General features: G+C 53.1%; 1 protein-coding gene across 1 annotated transcript in view; it reads left to right on the forward strand.

Annotated features, from left to right (window-relative positions):
* Nucleotides 1–19,767, forward strand: part of COL13A1 (collagen type XIII alpha 1 chain) — a 144,109-nt gene that overhangs the window by 12,247 nt on the left and 112,095 nt on the right. Inside the window, exon 2 of the mRNA XM_074339536.1 lies at nucleotides 6,595–6,664. Within this exon, the coding sequence (XP_074195637.1) occupies nucleotides 6,595–6,664 (70 nt within the window). The remainder of the gene's footprint in view (nucleotides 1–6,594; nucleotides 6,665–19,767) is intronic.

Below are 19,767 nucleotides of genomic sequence, written 5' to 3' on the forward strand. Positions count from 1 at the left end.
TTTCAGCTCTGGCCACGTGGGGCATTCCAGGAGGCCCTGGCTGCCAGGAGGGGCAAAGCAGGAAGGCTGCTCTGTCCAGGATGACTGGGGGTCCACCCCGGGGCCTCAGAAAGTCTGCTGCCCGCCCCTGAGCCTCAGCCTGGAGACTTCTTACCATGGGTCTCAAACTCAGATACCCAAGGGGACGAGGCTGGTGGCCTGAGCAGGTGAAGCTGGCCAGTGGGAGGGTACGGTGATCACCTAGACAGTACATACCCACCTAAAACAGGCAGCCACCACTCAGTTCCACCGATTGTTACCATGGCCTAGTGTTGCCAGATCCTCCCCTGGTACAAGAGAGACTGGAAATCCAGACCTTCAGGTGAAATCTCCTGTTTGGTAAGCAACAAATATTTATCGAGCACCTGCCCTATGCTAGGCCACGTTCTAGGTGCTGGGGACATGGCAGTGAATAAAACAGACCAAAATATCCATGTCTTTGTGGAACTTACTTTCCAGGGGTGGGGAGAGACAGTAAGCAAGATAAATAAGGAAACAACAACAACAAAATCCTAAGGAGAAAATAAAACACGGAGGAGGGATAGTAAGTATATTAAGGGAAGGCAAGCATCAGGGGCAAAGAAGACCTCACTGAGAATGAGCCAGTGCTGAGCTAGAAAGAGAACAGCCCAGACAGAGAGGGCAGCAAGTGCAAAGGTCCTGGGGTAGGAGCAAGCCTGGCATACGCAGGCACATCAAGGAGGTCAGTGTGGTCATCCTGACTGCCGTGTTGAGTGGTCTGTGGGGCAAGGGCAGAGGCAGGGGTTCCATCCGAAGGTTATCACAGACATTAGCCCAGAGATGATGAGTTTGGGACCAGTGGGTAGTGATGGGAGTGGTGAGAAGGGGTCAGATCCTAGATATGTCTGAAGGTAGAAAACAAGAATTTCTGACTGAATGGGTATGGAGTGAAAAAGAAAGAGCCCTCAGTGATCATGCTGGTTTTGAGCAACCGGCAAGATGGAGTTGCCATTAATTCTGCTGAGGAAGACAGTGGCGGGGCAGGCCTGGGGAGAGGGGATAGAATATGAGGAGCTATTCTGGCAGGCTAATTTTGGGATGCCTATCAATGGAGATGTCAACTCGACAGCTGGGTAAATGTGTCTGGAGTTCTGCAGGAAGGTCCGGGTTCAAGGTGCAAAGAGCAGGCCATCACCACATACAGATGGCGTTGAAGCCATAAGATGGGTGAGATCCCCAAGGAGCCAGTGCAAAGAGAAATGAGGTAAGACTGGGCTCTGTGGCCAGCACTGCGATGTTAAATAAATAAGAAGGAACCAGCAGAGGAGACTGAGAAGGAGCACAGCGTGGTAGCGGGCAGCCCGGAGAGTGGCCTCCTGGGAGCGGAGTAAAGAAAGTGTGTCAAGGAGGAGGAGGAGCAAGCAAATGAGTGACAGGCTGAGAAGGGCGCAGGACCACCCCCTGGACTTAGCCACACGGCCGGAGGTCATCGGTGACCGCTTAGGTGGAGGAAGGGTAAGAGGTGATAGGTCCAGGTGAGCGGGAGGAGACACCCTCCATCAGGGACTTTATGTAGGAAAAAAAGCTTGGTCCAAAGAGGATTTTTCTTTTCTTTTTTTCTGATGAGAGGGGCGACAGCATGTTTGCATGATGACTTACATATCAGGAGTGGGCAAAGGACAACTCAATCCCACGTGAAGCCTGTTTTTGTAAATATGCTTTTTATGAGAGCACAGCCATGCTTGTTTTGTTCCCAAGCTGTCTATAGCTGCTTTTCGCCTAGACTTGAGTGGTTGTGACAGAGATCGTATGGCTCACAGGGCCTAAAATATTTACTAGCTGTCCTGCTACAGAAAACATTTGCTGACCCCTGATTCAGTCCAGGGGAGGAAATGGATGATGCGGATGGGAGGGGCATGTGCTGCCCGGGGGTCCCCGAGAAGCCGGAGGGGGAAGACCTGGTGTGCAGATGGGAGGTTGGCTGGATCTGGGAGCACAAATGGAGCACGCGAGAGAAGGGAGAGTGTGCCTGCGTAGATGCAGATGATAGGAAGGTATGTGTGGTGGTGGAAGCCTCCGGAAGGCCTTTTCTTCCTGCTTCTGTTTTTCTCAAGGTGATCAGGTGACAGTGACCTTGGGGACAGTGACCTTGGGTGCAGGGTGTTGCGTTGGGGAGAGAAGATGTGAGAACTCCTAGGACAGGGAGATGAAGGTGCCAGGGAAACACAGTACGCTTGCCGGGCTTTCATCTGAGATAACGATCGTGTATTCAAATGAGGGTGGTGCTTTCTCGGGCTTCGCTCCTCTGCTGGGGTGCCCATGTGGGGTACGCGGAAACGTTCCATCTGCCAGGTTTGTGGCTTGGTCAAGAGAATGTGCTGAAGGGGAGGGCATCATGGCAGCCCAGGGTGTAGCCAGGAGAGTGATTAAAATCATTGACCACAGAATTTGAGCTGGGCCAGGACAGAATTGAAATGTGGCAGGCGAGCAACAATGAAAAGGTGGAACGACTCAGGACTGAAGGTCTTGCAGGCTGGAAGGATCCCTGGGGTTGAGGTGTTAGAAGGAGTGAGCTGGAAATCAGGGTCAGTGGGTGGGGTGGAAGCCCAGACTCTGGAAGGGTTGAGATGTTGTGATTTAATGCAGGATGTTGGGATTTAATACTTTTCCAAAATAAACACTGGGCGGGCTAAGAAAACACACACCCACACCCTGAATTTAGCCAGTTTTTCTATCCCAGGCCTCTCTGCTGAGCTCCGGGGCCACAAGGACCCCTGCCCACCTGGACTCCCCCCCAAGGACAACCCTGAAACTCAGCTTGTGCCTAGCCAAACCTGTCATCTTCCCACAAGCCTGCTTTCGCTGCCATCCTGTCCCTCTGGGAGCATGGTGGCTGCCCATGGCAGAGCCTGGTCCCTACCCCCCTCCTACCAAGTCCGTCCCGCGCCCCGTCCGTTCTTCCTTCCGCATGTCCCTCTCATTGTCTGCTTCTCCCCATCACGCTGCCGTGCCGTCGCCCAGACCACCAGTGTCTCAGTTGGATTGATGACTATGACAGCCTCCAGAGAGGAAGCTCAGCCTCCAGCCTTCTCTCTGTCCTGCTCACCGTCTCCAGGGTCCCAGCCGTGCTTGGCATCTTGCTGTTGTTGAATGAGTGACAACCCTCACATTTGCAACCTGTAGCCAAAACGCTGCCAACTCAGGGCTCATATACAACCCAAATTTCACCCCGTGCCTCCTCTGCCTCAAACCTCTGAATGGCTCCACCAGGCTAGATCCTTTCCCTGCCACAAAGTCCTCCGTCTCTCACTCAGCATTCAGAGTCTGCAGTCCCCTGGACACATCTCAACACATGTCTCCCACATGAAGCTCCAACTCCTTTGCTGACAGCAGCTGTCTTGTTCTCTGCTTCGCACAGTCTCACAATTAGTAACAGCTCCGTATACACTGGGTTGACTGAACGAAAGTATTGAACTTGAAGGTGGAGGACCTGGAATTTAAGCCTCTGTGTGGCTTCCTTAATCAATGCAACTTTTGTTCCCTTGCTGAGTTTGTCACTGATTATGAAATGGGCTGACTTCTGGCCTGCGGCCGTGAGGGTCAGGTGAAGGCTTAGGAAATGTGAAAGTCACTTCGGTCTGTCTTAGGTTGGGTTCCTAAGGACACAGCTCTGAGGTGGAGGCTTGTGAGCAGGAGGCTTGGTGGGATTAACATGGGAGGAGGTGAGGGAAGCATGTTGGGCAGAGGGAGGTCCCATGGGAACTCTGCAGCTGGGATGGCCCTCGGTGTCCTCCTGAATTGAGGTGAAGGGGTTGGGTCTTTGAACCATATCTTTCATTGGATAGGGGTTGCTTTGGGGAGGGAGTGGGCGTGACCCTGGAGGAGGCCACTCCTTTCTGCTGAGGGCAGTTCCTGGAGCCTGACGGCCCTCAGCAGCCGCACACAGGTAGCTAAGGATGAATGACCTGATCCTGAGCAGGAGGCTGGGTGGCACCGCACAGCATCCTCACCAGCTCTGGAGTTTGATGGCCGTCAGTAGCCATGGAAATGTCAGGGATCTGTGTTGTTATAAATTCAGTCTGTCAGCACCCTACTGATCAGCCTTTGTACCATGTTCCGGTCCGTCCTTCCTGCCCAAGTCGCTCCAACCACACTGCCCTCTTTCCTCTTCCTCAAATGCTTCATGCACAGTCATGTATGTCTCAGCACCTTCCCTTCTGCCGGTCCCTCTGCCTGGAACACGCGTCCCCCAGATCTGTGCACAACTCATTTCCTTGCTGCATCAGCTCTTTGCGCACATGTCCCCTCTACAGTGAGACCTTCCCTGACCCCCAAGTTTAAAATGTTCTCTTCCATCCCTTACCCTGTTTTATTTTTCTCTACAACACTCGTCACTGCCTGAATTATACATTCATTTGTTTCTCTATGAATTGTCTGTTTCCTCCACTGGAAGGTGAGCCTCATGAGGGCAGGGGCCCTGTCCGTCTTGGGGGGCATTCTTCATCTCCAGGGCCCAGCCTCTGCTTGGCACCTTGCTGTGGTTGAATGTGTGACAACCCTAATGGTTGCAACCTATAGCCAAATGCTGCCAACTCAGCTGGCCTTGGCTGTCACTCAGTGACTGGCTCTGTCACTGAGCAGCCTTGTGTTACGTACCTACTGTGGTCCAGGAACAGCCACAGATAAGTGCCTTAAGAGCCCAAGGTTCTTGGTGGGAAAGGAAGGACAGAGGTACAGTCCCTCACGGGAAAGTGGTATTGGTGAGCTAGGTTCCGAGCTGGGCATCACGGGGACTTTCCCCAGACTTTGTCCTAGGAGGTCAGTTGTTTGCCCAGTGACCATTCTGTGCTCACCTGTGACCTAGCCTCAACATCTGTCCGCCTAACATTTGTGCGCCAGCTTCCCTTTCTGAGTGAAGGTCTCCCCTTTGGGACATTCCTCCCTTCCTCCCCCTTCTGTCTGCTTTGACCTTCTGCGCTCAGACCTCCTATCCTGTCTGCTGCTGTGCTCCCTCTTCCAGGAGCATGTATACACACCTTTCTCCAGCAGGATGGAGTGGCCTTTGCGTTAAAAAGCCTGAGTTCTCATCCCACATCCACCACATACTGGCTGTGTGGCCTTCAACAACTTACTCAGCCTCTCTGAGCCTCCATTTCCTTACGTGAAAAAATGAGTTAGATTGTGAAAAATAGATGTGATTGTATAAAAGTACCCAGCTCAGGGCCAGTACACAGTAGGGCTTAGCAGACATTATTAGTTTGATGTGAATCCCCATGAAACTTTCCTGAACTGCCCAGCCCACCACCAAACTAGAGGACACGCCAGCCTACCACACCTCCCACGCAGCTTTCTTTACCTCCCTCGTGGCCCTTCCTAAGTGGCAGAACCACACAGTAGACAAATGCTGGAGAAATGCTGATGGGGGGCCAGCTGGCATCCTAACCGGTGTACGTGTCAGGGATGCTGGAGTTCATCAATCACTGCCAGCCACAGTACAGGCCCCACGGGGCCAGACCTTCTAGTTTTTCAAGAGAAATTAGAAACGCAGATTTGCATGAGAAATCAGCCTCTACAAAATATTGGCAACAAATACAATGTAAAACAAATAAGTAACTGTGGGAACAAAATAAAATACGTCTAAGGGCCAATGTGGCTTCTAACTGCTGTAGTAGCTTCAGAGAGGTGGGTTCAAATCCCAGCCTGACTCCACCCTTGACCTTGGCCAGGATAGAGTCTCTTCTCTGTACTTCCTCACCTGTGACCTGAGTGCAACAATAGCTAACAGGTCTTGCGCTCCCCCTGGGTGTCAGGCATTTTCCTTTCTATGCATCAGCCTTTTCCATCCTCTCAGGAACCCAGGGAGGCAGGGACTGTGATCAACTTAGGGTCCACGAAGTGTGTATGAACCCAGGAAGGCTGGCCCAGAGGCGTGCGTGTTAGCCCACGCCCCAGGCTGCCTGTGGGCACTGAGGCACGAGGGGCACTGCCCTTGGCAGAGTGAGCATGCCAGGCTGGTGCTGACAGGCGCGCCCTGGTCCGTTCACCACACGGAAGGGCATCTCCTTCAGGGCAGGCGGTGTCCCAGTCTGCTTGTTGCCACCTCTTTGGGGCCTTCCAGATGGGCTCCATGTTGGGCAAGCTGGTGAGGAAGAGGTTTGGCAGAGGGGCAGAGGGCCTGCCTAGCTCCCTACGCCCACTCCTGCCCGTGTCTGGCTCTGTGGGGACAGCAGAACGGAAGTCACTGTTCCTACCCCAGGATCCAACCGGAGCCCAGAAAGAGTCAGGAAACAAAGAGCAGAGAGCCAAGTAAAGCAGGTGGTTGTACCCAAGCGGGTGCAGTGCAGGAAGCCCACAGCTGGTTTTTAGGGTCCTGTGCTTGGGGTTAAGAGCATCCTGAAGACATCAGATACTGAGATTACCTAGATGGGACCCCTGTCTGCTTCTTATCACCCAGCTGTCTGGTGGCCAGTCTTTGATCCAGGAACAGTCCTCCGGCCAGCCCCCAAGCAGCCCCTCTCCCCCAGCCCGCAGGCGGTTTCCAGGGCTTGGCCTTTACAATTCCCAGTGACTCCTCTCCTCTGTTTCCTTGTGCAGAAATGGAAGCTCCACTCTCGCAGGCGCCGGGAGGCCCCGAAGACGTCTCCAGGATGTCACTGCCCTCCAGGTAAGGAGCCCTGCAAATGGGTGATTAGGACACGGGACCTCACCAGACGCCCTCTCAGTGGGTGTGCTCTGGCCACACCCTGCTCAGAGCATCACTTTTCATTTGAAAGATGGGAATCTTTCATTTCCATCTACTCATTGATTGGCCCACTCAACCCCTATCCATCATTCATTCATTCAAGCATTCATTCATTCATAAATTCGACCATGGGTCTTCACAGTATGCACCACATGGTGAAATTAGATAAGATCATGGGTGTGGCCATGTTTTGCCAATTCTGAAGTGTTGTGCAGAGTTGAAGAGACGATAAGCCCCGGAGGGCCGGGCCCAGGCTCCTCATGGCCATTATTGTGCCTCTAGCTCCTGACACACAGTAGGTATGCAGAAGTGTGGTTACCAGAATGAATGAACTACCCCATACTTGTAACGCTTGCCTGCCCCCGCTAAGTGGCCTAGTGTGCTGCACGTTCAACGTGTAGTATCCAGGCTACCCCCACAAACACACACTTGCTCACAAGCTCGCGGTCGCAAGGTGAGGTGGTGCCACAAAGTTAACAGTCCCCTCTGGATTCAGATTCTGCTTCTGTCATTGACTAGCCCTGTGTGGGCACATCACCTCCAAGAATGCCTCTTCAAGGGCTCTCGCCTCTGCCTCACTCAGCCTGCTTCTCGCCGGGGTCTGTTCCTCTAGTCAGAGCTGTGCGCTGGGTGCCGTGCTGCGTGTTGGGTGCCGTGCTGCGTGTTGGGTTCACCTGCATTGGCCATAGTTAATGATAATGATAAGTTATTGTTCATGAGGACTTTTCTAGTTTGTTGACCATTATTATTAAACCATGAGAATGACAGATGAGCAAGTTTCCCTGTTCCCATGGTAACTGGAATGGGCTGTACTTTTTTTGGGGGGGGGTGGTGGGTGAAGAAGGAAGCTCCAAAACAGGGTTGAAGGAGACAAGGTGATACTTCCGAGTAGCTGCAGAGGGCTTTGCCCTGCTCTGGGCCTCTGCCAGCTCAGAGTGTGGTCCCTCGATACCTGCTGTGGGCAGGTGGCATTGGCAGGATACTAGCTGGGCTCTCTGACAGGCCCTCCATGGACACAGTGGCTGAGGTGCCCCAGTCACCCTCACCCAAAGGCTCCAGCCAGGGAAAAGAGGCCACCAGATGTTGAATATATGGGAAATGGAGGGATTGCACTCGCCGGAGCGTGAGCAGGCTGAGGTGGGAGTCACAGTTCAGGGGTGCTACCACGGAAGATGGTTGAGACCGTGACAAGACTCAGCTGCTCCCGGTGGGAAGAGGGTCGCCTGGGTTAATTAAAAGGGTGTCCAGAAGCCCTGGGAAGCTCTCTCCCTCTTTCAGGGCTCAGAAGATTGAGCCCTGGGATCTGAGCAAGCTTTTGGGAAAAGAATGCCAAGATTAATGAGATGAAATGAAGCAAGGGTGGAGAGACGGGGTCTGGGCAGAGCGACGTAGCATCAAGGTTTCTAGGGCAGCCCCCATTTCAAGGAATCGTGTCTGTTGTCCCCATGACTCTTGGTCAATTGCAATCGTTTTTTTGCTTAAAGTATAAAATGCTGGTGAAGGGCAGGAGATTTGGAGTCAAGAAAGATGAAGGTTTGGATTCTAGCTCTGACACTTACCAGCTGTGTGACCTTCAGATAATTATTTAACCTCTTTCTGCCTCAGTTGCCTTGTGTGAAAAAATGGTGATAACACTCACCTGGCAGGTATGGGGGAGCGATTCAGTGAGATAGTTGTGGAGTCACCTTTCCTGACTCCCAGTAAGTGCAATTATTATGATTTTCCCCTCCATTCCTCTTGCACTTTAAAGATGCACAGAAATCCTCATCAAGCACCATGTCCCGGTGTCGGGGGCAGTGTGGGCTGCACACTTACGGCAAGGCAGAGGGTTGCCCTCCTCTCTTCCCTGCCAGATTGGGCTTCCCCTGTCCTGCCTGCCATCAAACTGGGTACCTAACCAATAGGTATCAGTTTTGTGCTAGGGAGAGTCTGGCTGTGGGGGTCTTGGGAGGCCGGGAGCTGGGAGGATGTGGCAGGAGGGAGGAAGAATCTGGAAGAGGGCTTCATCTCTCCTCATCTACTGGGGAGTCTGTGTGAGACCCAGGGCTCTCAGAGGGGGAGGAGAAAGCTGTGAAGCAGAATGAGCAGCTGGGGGGGTGGGGGGAGGAGCACAGTGGGGAGGAGGGATGCAGCAGGGAGAAGGAAGGGCTTGACACAGGTCCTCTGTGAGGGACGCCAGCATGAATTAAATTGACCAGGAGATGGGAGGAGACAGCGCAGGGGCCCCTGGGGGGGGGGGTGTCCAGGTCAGAGAATCCCCCAAAGTATTGATTGGAGCCAGATGGGTAACACCAGGACACTTTAAAGAGGAGACCGCAAATTGAGGCAACATAGGGAGGAGACTAAGATGCTTCCCCAGCTTTTTGGAGTTGACAGAAGGGCTGTCCAGAAGCATCTCAGACAATGGAAGCACGAGTGAAGGCGTCTGCTGGGATAGGCTAGGTAGGTCCTGCTCCGGGCCTGGACCTGCCCCCTCTGCGCACACTGAGGCTTCTCACGCCATCGTAAGGTTGCTTCCTCCACACGGAAGTCTGTTGCCCATGGAGTTCCCCAGCTCTTATGAGTCATCGCCATTACTGCCACTGCCCCTAACTGAGCACCTACTGTGTGCCAGGCACAGTACTGAGCACTTCACATTGATGGATGCTTTCCTCCAGGACGCTGGCAACAGGCAGAGTGGAGCTCTGACATTGGGAAAGGTTTGCAACCTTCAAACTCATGGGTAAAGCACCACTGTCCTTCTCGCATCTAAATCATGCATCTCCGACCGTTTCCTTAGGGTCAGAGTTTATGAACCACTTTTCAGCTCCTGATACTCGCAGAAGGAATTAGACACTTGTAAAGTGCCAATGCAAAGGAAAAGCATTATTCCCAGTTGTCTTGCCAGTACCTAGTATTGTGCCCCACGCATAATAGATGCTCAATGAATGTTCCGTGACTGATCATCAAGAATCATTCCTGAGTGATTGCGTTCTTTCTCGTGTTCTCCATCTCCCCTCCGGTTGGTTTCTGATACCTCCCTGCCCCCAAGACTGCTCTGAGTCTGGCCTGATGCTGAAGTCACTGCTGTTGGGACACAGCAAATAAACACACGCTCTTCCTGCCCACTGTGGCCTGTGAGATTGAAGCCTAGAGCCCCAAACCCGTGCCTGCCCTCAGTTTGCCTCTGTGGCTGGCTGGGCCGAGGTGGGAGTCCTGTGGTGGGTGTGCTCTTCCTTGTGGCAGCCTTGGGCCCTGGGTGGCATCCAGAGGGCTTGGGACACATAATCGTGGGCAGAAAACCCACCTCCTTCCCTTCCTACTCTGACCTCGCCAGCATCCTCCCAGGATCCTCCCTGTCCCAAAATAACCAAGTACTGGCTGAGATCTGGCAGCATCCTGCTTCTGGGCCGCGTGCACTGTTTGCCAGAGGAGTGATGGGCCTGCAGGCCTGGGAGGGAAGGCCAAAGGTCAGCCTTCTTTAGGAGGGTCACAACGACCAGAAGTTCAGAGGAATAGGTGTGGGCCTCTTACAAAGCATACGGCCTGGTGGGACAGGAGAAGGGCCCTGGGAACAGACATACAGACCACGGGACGTCTTAGGCCGCTTGGAAAGAACACAAAAATCAGGGCAACTCTCCCATTCTCTGTTCCTGTTCTTAGTAACAAATGAGGAGCAGGACAATATAGGCTCCATCAGCAAGGAAACGGCTCCTTCAGGCCCTCCACGCTGGGGCTGGGTGGGGCTGGCAGCCTGAGGCATTAGGTGCCTGGCTGTGCACTGAGCGAGCCCCAGCCGTGCTGCAGCAGCAGGTCACTCCCCTCTGGCCTCATCTCTAAGGGGAGGAGTAGGCGGGAGTCATGCACTGACCACTAAGCTAAGAAGTTGGACTGCAGTAGTGGAAACAAGGTGGTGATATGGTCAGATCCGTGCCTTGGTGCCCTAGCCAGCTCTGGTAGAGCGGATGAATGAGGGGGCACAAGTGGCTTTCAGCCAGGCTAGTGGGAGAGGCCGTGGTCATACTCTGATCTTGGGTATGCTAATGAGAGGTGCGTATGACGTGCTGGGGAGCCCAGAGGAGCCTGGGACTCCAGCAAAACTTCACTGAGGTGGGTGGTAAGGACCAAGGAAGCAGATGGGGGGGGCATATAGTTAGGGTATAGACCCAGTTGCCACCATAACAATAGACCCCGGACTCCAACAAGGTGAGGTGGTCTTTTCCTTAGCAGGCCAGAGAACAGTGGTCCAGGCCTGGCAGGGTAGCCCTGCCATCGTCATCAGGTGGCTTCCATCTCTGGACTCCTGGCAGCTGCTTCGTTCTCACCTCCCCTGGCCAGCATGAAAGGGGAAGGTGCCCAGGGGACTATATGCCCAAACCCTTAAGGGCAAAACTTGAAGAAAAACAACCTGCCATGTATCACTTCTGCTCATATCCCATTGGCCAGCCCTTAGTCACGTGGTTAACCCCAGGTCCAAGGGAGGCCAGGCAGTGTTTTTTGCTGGGTGGCCATATGCTTAGATACAGCTTTATTACTATGAGAAGTGGGAGAACAGATTCCAAGGAACAACTAGCCATTCTGCATAGAGGGCATTCCAGGCTGAGGCACTGGCAAGGACAAAGGCTCTGAGAGTGAGAAAAAGGCAGGCCTGTTTGGGAATGGCAAGCATCTGAAGGAAGCTGGAGTGCAGAAGCAGTGATGGGAAATAAGGTCGGAAAAGATAGCAAAGGGACAGGCTGAGGAGTTCCAGCTCTCTCCTTTCAAAGAAAGGCAAAGGGTTTTCATCCTGAGGGTGGTTGATTAGTAATGACTGCCTGGAGGGCTATGCTGAATCAGATTCTGAGGCGGCATCCAAGGGCAGCAGATGTGGTAATCGCTTAATGATGTCTGCCATAGGTGCCTCAGTAGTCGTCAGCAATGTACGGGCCCTGGCTTTGTTACCCCACAAGAGATACCGTGGCACCAGAGAAGGTTTGGGGAGGAGGGATGGGAGCTGATCCGATTTGTATTCTAGAGCAATAACTAGCAGTGATGTGGACGATGGCTTGGAGGGGAGAGAAGCCCCTTCTAGAAACAAAAGTCGGTGATTCTATGAACAAGGTTCTATTTTCTCACATGTTGCCCTTTGTGCTCAGGTTGGAGCTGCCTGGTTATTTTCCGTAGGTGGTGAGAACTGGCGTCCACATGTCCTGAAACCCTTTCCATAGGTGGTGAGAACTGGCGTCCACATGTCCTGAAACCCTTTCCATAGGTGGTGAGAACTGGCGTCCACATGTCCTGAAACCCTTTCCATAGGTGGTGAGAACTGGCGTCCACATGTCCTGAAACCCTTTCCATAGGTGGTGAGAACTGGCGTCCACATGTCCTGAAACCCTTTCTTGTCTAGCCTAGCCCTGGCACCAGATTTCACCCCCAACAGCTGTATGGCATTTCCGTGCGCAGGGCCTGTGGCCAGAGCTTCTGTCCCCAACTGGGCTGCAGCAGAGCAGACCCACAGCCTGCCACCCCTGCTTTGTGGTTCTCCTCATTTCAGACTCAGCTAACCCAGAAAAGGGAGAATGCAGAACACAGTGTCCCTTGGAGCCATTAATAAAGAAAAGGGTTGCAGAGATGGTGACTGTTCTAGGGAGAACATTTCAACGAAAGAAATGCTGTTTACGGGTACCTCAGAAATTCTGCTTTACACGCAAATAAGTGTTGGGTTCATACTGAGTCATTCCTGGCTATTCCTTAAAGCACGTCCCTGAGGGCCAGCCTGGGAAGAGACCCTCCTGTTCAATTCAGACTCTCCCTGGCTCTGTTTCAGCCAGAGGGATGGGCTTTCATGTGCTGTATCAGCTTCAGGCCCCCCTCTTGCACCCCCACTTCCTCCTCCTGACTTTGGAGTCCTGCCTCCTGGCCCATCTGACCTTCCCGACACCAGGCTTCAGCCTGTCGTGGCAGCGTCAGCACCTGCTTCTCTCATGCGCTCCATCACTCGCTGGGTCCTGTCAATTCCACTCCTCTGCTCGGAACCATCCCTGGTTCCCTAGTGCTCGTATACACCCCACCTGAATAGTAAGCCCCTCTGTCTCCAGCCTGGCCCCACTGTGTTGTACTCCTTTGCTTTCAGTACAGTTGGGCTAATCACCTGCCCTAGTGTCTCAGCTGTGCACATCTGCTCATCCTGTTCTGATATCTTTACTTTGTTTACTGTTTCTACCTGATGAAGTCTTTACCCCTCCAGGCCTGCTACTACACCCTGCAGCGCCTCGCATCCCTCTCTCCTAATACAGCCTTTTCCATTAGTGGTGCTGTTTGGTTACGACGCCTGCTGTGTGGTGCTCAATGTATAATTCAGGCAAAACCACCTGCTGGGACAAGTAATTTGTCTTCAAATGAGCAGTGAGAACAGACCAAAATGTATACACCTGTGAAGGTTTCTCCTTAGCCACAATCATAAACCATTTGCTTTCACTTCTAGAGGCACTTGACAGCAAAACTTAGTGTGAGACTTACACAGAGAGGAGCTCTTGTGGGTTCCCAGCCGGGGAGGACCTTCCCCACCTACACACCACCCTGGGCAGGCTCCTTGATGTTGTCTCCTCCTGGGTGTGTCTCAGGCCACCCGTCCTCAAAGGGCACATGATTGGAGCCAGTGTCTTTCTCCCACACCTGGCCCTTTGCCAGCATTTCCAACCTGGGGGATGATGGCGTCACCACGCAGGTCCTGCACTGGGGCTAGAACTGGGCGTCCGCCTGGACGCCGCCTTTCCCCTCACATCCCATCCATCACGGAGCCCCACTGCTCTCGCTTCGCTGGTTCCCTCCAGCTCCACCGCTGTCACTCTTGTTCAGGCTGCTGCCATCTCGACCTTATTCACTGCAGTAGCCCCTAGCTGGCATCCTACAATCCCTTCTTCACCCAGGAGCCAGAATGATCTTTTAAAAATGAATACATAACCTTAGTTAAAGCACGTTAGCACTTTTCATCACCCTCGGGACAAAGGTCTGAATCCCTAATGTGGCCTTCCGTCCCCTCAGCCCTCCTCTCCCGCCAGCCATTATCCCTTCTGCAAAGGGACGCCTGTGATGCCCCAGTGACACCTTTGGAGTGGCCACTGCATTTGGAGCAGAGAGGCTGCAGGGGAAGGGAGCCATAGCCGAACCAGAGCTGGAATTCTGTGCTTTAGAAATCAGACAGCCAGTCAATAAATCTTAGACCCTGGACTCCAAATGTAGGCACTTGCGGTGGCCTCTGTGGCCCAATTTTGGGCAGCTGGCTTGCCCCAGAAGGAGCACTGGCTGTTACCTCGGAGAGGGCTCTGGACAGAAGGAAGCCTCCAGCCCTCGTGGGGCAGCGTGGGGAGGGCTGCAGAGACCCACAGCTGCCCTCAAACAGCCCCCACCTGCCCCTGGAAGCGCCTCGTCTCTCAAGGCTCTCTGCTCTGTTCTGCACTTTAGAGCCGCCTGGGGAATTCTCTAAAGTTAATTTCTTCCCCATTTCCTCCCCAAAGCACTTCCAGATCCCCAGCCCTCCTGGACGATGCTGATAATGTGTTTCTCCTAGATCGGCTCTGATAACACTGCCCGGGTGGTCGCTGGGATTTGTAGAGAAATAAAAATAAGGAAATGGACGGTTCCGGAAAGGCAGTGTGCTGGGGCCCCAAGGGCCCTGGACTGGGAATCGGGCCCAGACCCTGAGGGACTCTGAGTAGGTCACTGTACTCTTTCTGGGCCTCAGTTTCCTTACTTGTCCAGAGAAGTGAATGACTTGGAAGAACAATGTGCTGATATCTGGTAAAGTGTGGAATGGCCCCCAACAAAGCTGCCCCTCTCCTGGGCACATCCTAGAGAAACCCTCACATGCATAAGACAGGAAAGGGTGCTCACTGCAGCTCTGCCTTGGCCATGGCTCCCTTCCCCGGCAGCCTCTCTGCTCCAAATGCTGCCACCAGCATACAGGTGTCACCAGGGCATCACAGGTGTCACTTGACATGCAGAAGGGGTAAGAGCTGTGTGTACTACTGAAAAAAGGAAAAGAAAACCTAAATATTTGTCAGTAGAAGAGTGGAGACGCATTGAGGATATTAAATTGCGATACGTCCATCAAAGCAATACCATACACGTGGAGCACAGATGAACTTGACCTCCAGACCAAGCTAGCTGTACCATGGATGGATCTCATCTTATTGAGGGGGGAAAGCAAATTACAAAGAACGTGTACAATATCATTCATTTATATGAAGTTAGAAACATGTAAAACAACATGATCCATTGTTCAGGGAATATACGTGTAATAAGCAATGCATGGAAGGCATAATCATCAAATTCAGTGGGGAGGAGGGACGGGGTGGGGACCGGGGTCCCTGGGGGTTTGGCCATATTGCTAACTACTAAGCTGGATGGTAGGTACGCCAGGTTCATTATTGTTTTTTTGTAACAACTTGATTGCGATATAATTCACATACATAATGCATCCATTTAAACTATACAACGCGATGGTTTCTAGTATATTCACAGATGTGCAACCATCCACAATCAATTGTAGAACATTAGCATCACCCCCAAAAGAAACCCATACCTTTTAGTTGTCACCCTCCATTTCCCCTCAACCCCTCCAGCCCCAGGCAACCACCAGTCTACTCTCTATTTCTATGGATGTAACGTACTGTTTTCAAGGTTATCCGTGGTGTAGCATGTACCAACCAGTACTCCGTTCCTTTCTATTGCTGAATAATACGCTATATTTTGTGTGTACCTCTTGGAATGGTCTAATATATTTCAAGATTAAACACTTTTTAATCATGACGTTGATTAGAGGACATTGTTGGATTAGAGCAGGGATGTCAAAACTGCGGCCCGCGGGCCAACTGCTGCCTGCAATCCATTATTAATTGGCCCGCAGCAAATTCCAAGAATATAGTTTACTTAAATAAACCAGGTGAGGCAATATGTACTTCACCTCGAGTGAGTGGCCGGCTGTTCGTGTATTTTACCGCATATGGCCCTTGGTAAAAAACGTTGAAAAAAGTTTGGACACCCCTGGATTAGAGGATGTTGAAGGAGCCCTTTGGGCCTGACTCTCTAGTACCTAATTGCCACTGTCCACCAACAAGGATGTATCATTGCTTGGGGCTTAGATCCTGTGTGCGGGGCCTTCAGGCTCCTCTGGGCTGGCAACAATAGTGCCAAGACCCATGTCCAGGGGTCCAAACCCTGCTCGGCTGGACTCCCAACACCCAGTCCCCTCCTAAGGCTGTGCTTCTCCTTTCCCCTCCTCTGCCTCACTCAGTGTCGCCACCTCTGAGCTCCCAGGGCTCTCCCAGGCAGAGCGGATGGCTTTCTCTGGGAGCAGCAGCCAGGCATTGAGGGCTGACAGCCTTGCTCTGTGTGTCTGCCACTGTGTACTGAGGCGCTGGTGCCCGCCCATAGCCCAGGGGTGAGGAGTCGGTGAAATAAGTTCTGTATCTGTCGTCCATTGTCTTGTCTTCTTCGGGATTTTCGTTTACGTGTCTGACTCCCCCACTCCTGGAAGGTTGTCCTGGGCAGGGCTGGGCTGTGTGCAGGGACGTGCGATTGTGCAGCTTCAGGAGCGATGATACCCAGTTGACCTTCCCAGGGAGAGGCTGGCTTGTAACCCAGCAGTTACAAGTCTGACTCCCAACAATCCTGGGTTCAAATCCCAGGAGTCCCATTCTACTCCTTGTTAGTCGTGGGACTGTGGATGAATGAGCCTCTTGACCTCATGTGAAATGGAGGGTAGTGATAGTACCCACCTCCTTGGGCCTGGCACATGCTTGGCTCATAACGATTTGTTAGTTGCCATAATGATGACAATTATGTTGAGGGGAAAGGGGCTTCTGGTGAAATGGGGTCATGAGGAGGTGCTATAGCCGTCACCCAGTTGTACCCAGCCACATGAGGTCTTAGAAGAGATGCCAGGTGACGCCACCAAATGTAATGGGGAAATGTGGCTTAAGCTGCAGAAAGTGTCAGCTCCTTCCTACTTCCCTCTCTGCCCTGTTGGAGAATAAATGGCTCCAACTTGATGAAAAAACTCTAGATGCATCTGTTTACAGGACACTATACTATGCCCTGCAAGAGATGCAAAATGGCTGAGATGCATGCCCGCCCTCAACGCATTTTCTGTGAGGTGGGAGCCTTTGATTTGAGTCCCAGCTCTCAAGGTTTAGCTCTTCAGCATTGAAAAAGCCGCTTAACCTCTCTGAGTTTCCTTTCCATTAGCATCTCTTACTTATAAATAATGATCTTATAGGGTTACTGCAAAAGTTCTTGGTCAACCATGGGGTACTGTACAAATGAAAATTATTAGAGGGAGAGAAACTAGCCTTGTCCACAATCCAGTTATACAGTAGAAGGTGGAGTGTGTTGAGTGCTGTGGGATATAAACAAAGGGCCGTGGACCATGCCAGAGGGGGGTGTTAATTACAAGTGGGGTGATGGTTGGCTCCTTGGAGGGGATGTTTGAGATCACTGCTGATGCCTAGGGTCAGAGGGCCTTGGAACCCGGGTTTATGAAGAAAGGCTCGTCCTCCCTACACTCTACCCGCCCCCCCCCAAGGCCTGCAGTGGGAACCCTGGGCAGTGGGGCTTTTCAGAAAGGTCATGTTTATGTCCTGTATCCATATGGAGGCAGACAGTCGGCCTCACTCTGTCCTGAGAGGGGAAGGGGCCATGTTTGCAGCAGCTGTTGTTGGGGGTGGGAGTGACTCTGGAATTTTGCAGGAACTTGAAAGAACAAGGGACAGCTGTCTGGCTGGGTTGACTTGTAGGGATGGCGGGACCCGCTGGGTGTTTCTCTCTGTCCGTCCAGATCACTGCCTCAGAGAAACCAGCAGAGAAGACCAGGGGAACGGAGAGACTGTTCTGCCCCGGGTTCCGAGCGGATCGTCCACTCCTGTGATGATCCCACACATTTGTATCACATGCTTACCTGTGAGAGCTTTTTCCTTAGAACCTGCCCTGTGAGGGCGGAAACTGTGGCCAGAGTGAACCCCCAACCTCCCACCCCCTTACCTCAACCCAGCAAAGGCAGGCCAAGGACCAGTGGCCAAACTCTGGCTTGGCTACATGCTCTTCAGGGCTCCAGGCTGCCCATGGGCTAAATCAGCATGTGACCTGGGCCCAGCAAGGGTTAACCGGCTACTCCAGGCCTGAGCTCAGCCATGGGGATAAAAGGTGAATCGGACACAGTTCCTCCTATCCAGGGTTAGGTAAGAGCTAGACCTAAGTATAAGCATCACATTGGGAAAACACAAGAGGAGTGGTTACTTTTGAAGCGGGGAATCAGGAAAGGCTTCATGGAAGAAGTGGCATTTGAAACAGGTTTTGAAAGACAAGGAAGACGTCAGTAAAAGAAAACATATATAAGGAGATTGTAAGGAAAAGAAACAGTGTAATAAAAATATAGAGATGTAAGGAATGTGCTTCCCTCCCTTCCCCCCCCCCCCCCATACACACACTGGGAAAGGAGGAATAATCTAGAATGCCTGTAGCCAGTGCACATGGAGGGATGGAATCAGAGATAAGTCTGCAAAGAAGAGCTGGGGGTGGGGAAACAGACCATGGGGGGTCTTGGACACCTCCCTGAAGATGTCATGGACGGTTTCTCAGAAAGGGTATGACAGGATCCAGCTGTGCATACGCCGTGTGGAGGACAAATTAGAGTCCAGGAGAGGAGCCAGGAAGAGGCTGCAACAGTTCTGCTAAGAGAAGAGACGTGGAGCAGCATGTAGAAGGGGCCGAGGGGAGTGGTAAGACCGGCAAGTGTTGGCTGCCTGGTAGGTGCAGGCAGGGAAGGAGCCGAGGCAGTGGTGAGCTTGTCAGCCCGGGTAACGATCATGACCACGGCGTGTTTACGTGAAGAGATGGCATCATGCGTGTGCTTTATATACCGCGTTGCGTCTGTTCCCATCAAGCATTCTGTGATGGTTATCCGCGTACGGAAGACGGGGAACATGGGATCCCAGCCCCTGGGAGGTGGGCCACAAGCAAGGTGGGACCAAGGTGAGGACAGTGGTCGAGACCCACACTACTGCCAGTGGTGTGCACAGCTGGCGTTTGTACCTAAGGTACCGGCCCCAGGGGTCATAGGGACCCGATGGCCCAGCTCTACTGGGTTCCTTGGTGAGTGAAAAGCAGGAGAGGTCCCAGCACAGAGGCAGTGGCTCTGCATGTGGGTGGGGGTGTGCGTGGCGGAGGTTGTGGGCAGGGCAGGGGCGAGGGAGGAGAGCATTACAAAAGGGTCAGGCCCTGCGCTTGCTGAGTGGCTCAGGGCCTGCCTGTCATTCTTTCCAGCTCACTTCACAACTCATTTTCAGCCTAATGCTTCCTCCCACCCCATCCAGCCTTTGCCATCTGTTTGTGTGTGGCAGGCATGGCAGGTTAGGCATTGGGGAATGTCTCCGGTGGGGCAGGGGTGCTGCCAAAGGAGACAGAGATGGCTGGTCTTTGCACACGGGGAGCTACCTCCCTCGGCCGGCTGGCTTCTCTACCCAGTGGGGACCTGGGGAGGCTCCTAGAGGCTGGAACGAGGGTGGAGCTTGGGCAGTGCCACCTGCCACTTCCACCCACCCCAGTGGGGAGGAAGTGCCATGAGCCAGTCTGGCATGGAGCCGTAGTACAGGCTTCGCAGGCGGCGGGGTTTTAAGTGGACGCCAGCTCCCCACACAGTTATGTGAGCTGTCACAGGGGGCCCACCTCACCGTGACAGGCCAGCGAGGAGGGGCTGAGGTCCCAGACCGCCTGGGGGCAGCGTGGACAGCGCAGTGTCATGTGCTCCCGGCCTTGCCTGCCTGCTGGCATGGAGGGCTCTTCGGGCTGTGCCTTCAGGCGCTCAGATGCCCAGAGCCCGAGGGCTTTGGCAGCCTGAAGGTCCTCTTCGTTGCCCTTTAGGCTTAAGACCCAGTGCCAGTCCCTTTCGAATGAAGAACTGCCTTTTCCTCATGGTGCTCCCGAATCTGGACATTGTGGCCACATCGACATCGCACGGTGGACTTCCCCATTAGTCACGGCCGATGCGGGTCTGGTGGTGGGTCCCTGCA

Source organism: Rhinolophus sinicus, linkage group LG07 (assembly GCF_036562045.2).
Source record: "Rhinolophus sinicus isolate RSC01 linkage group LG07, ASM3656204v1, whole genome shotgun sequence".
In the NCBI taxonomy this organism is placed as follows: Eukaryota; Metazoa; Chordata; class Mammalia; order Chiroptera; family Rhinolophidae; genus Rhinolophus; species Rhinolophus sinicus.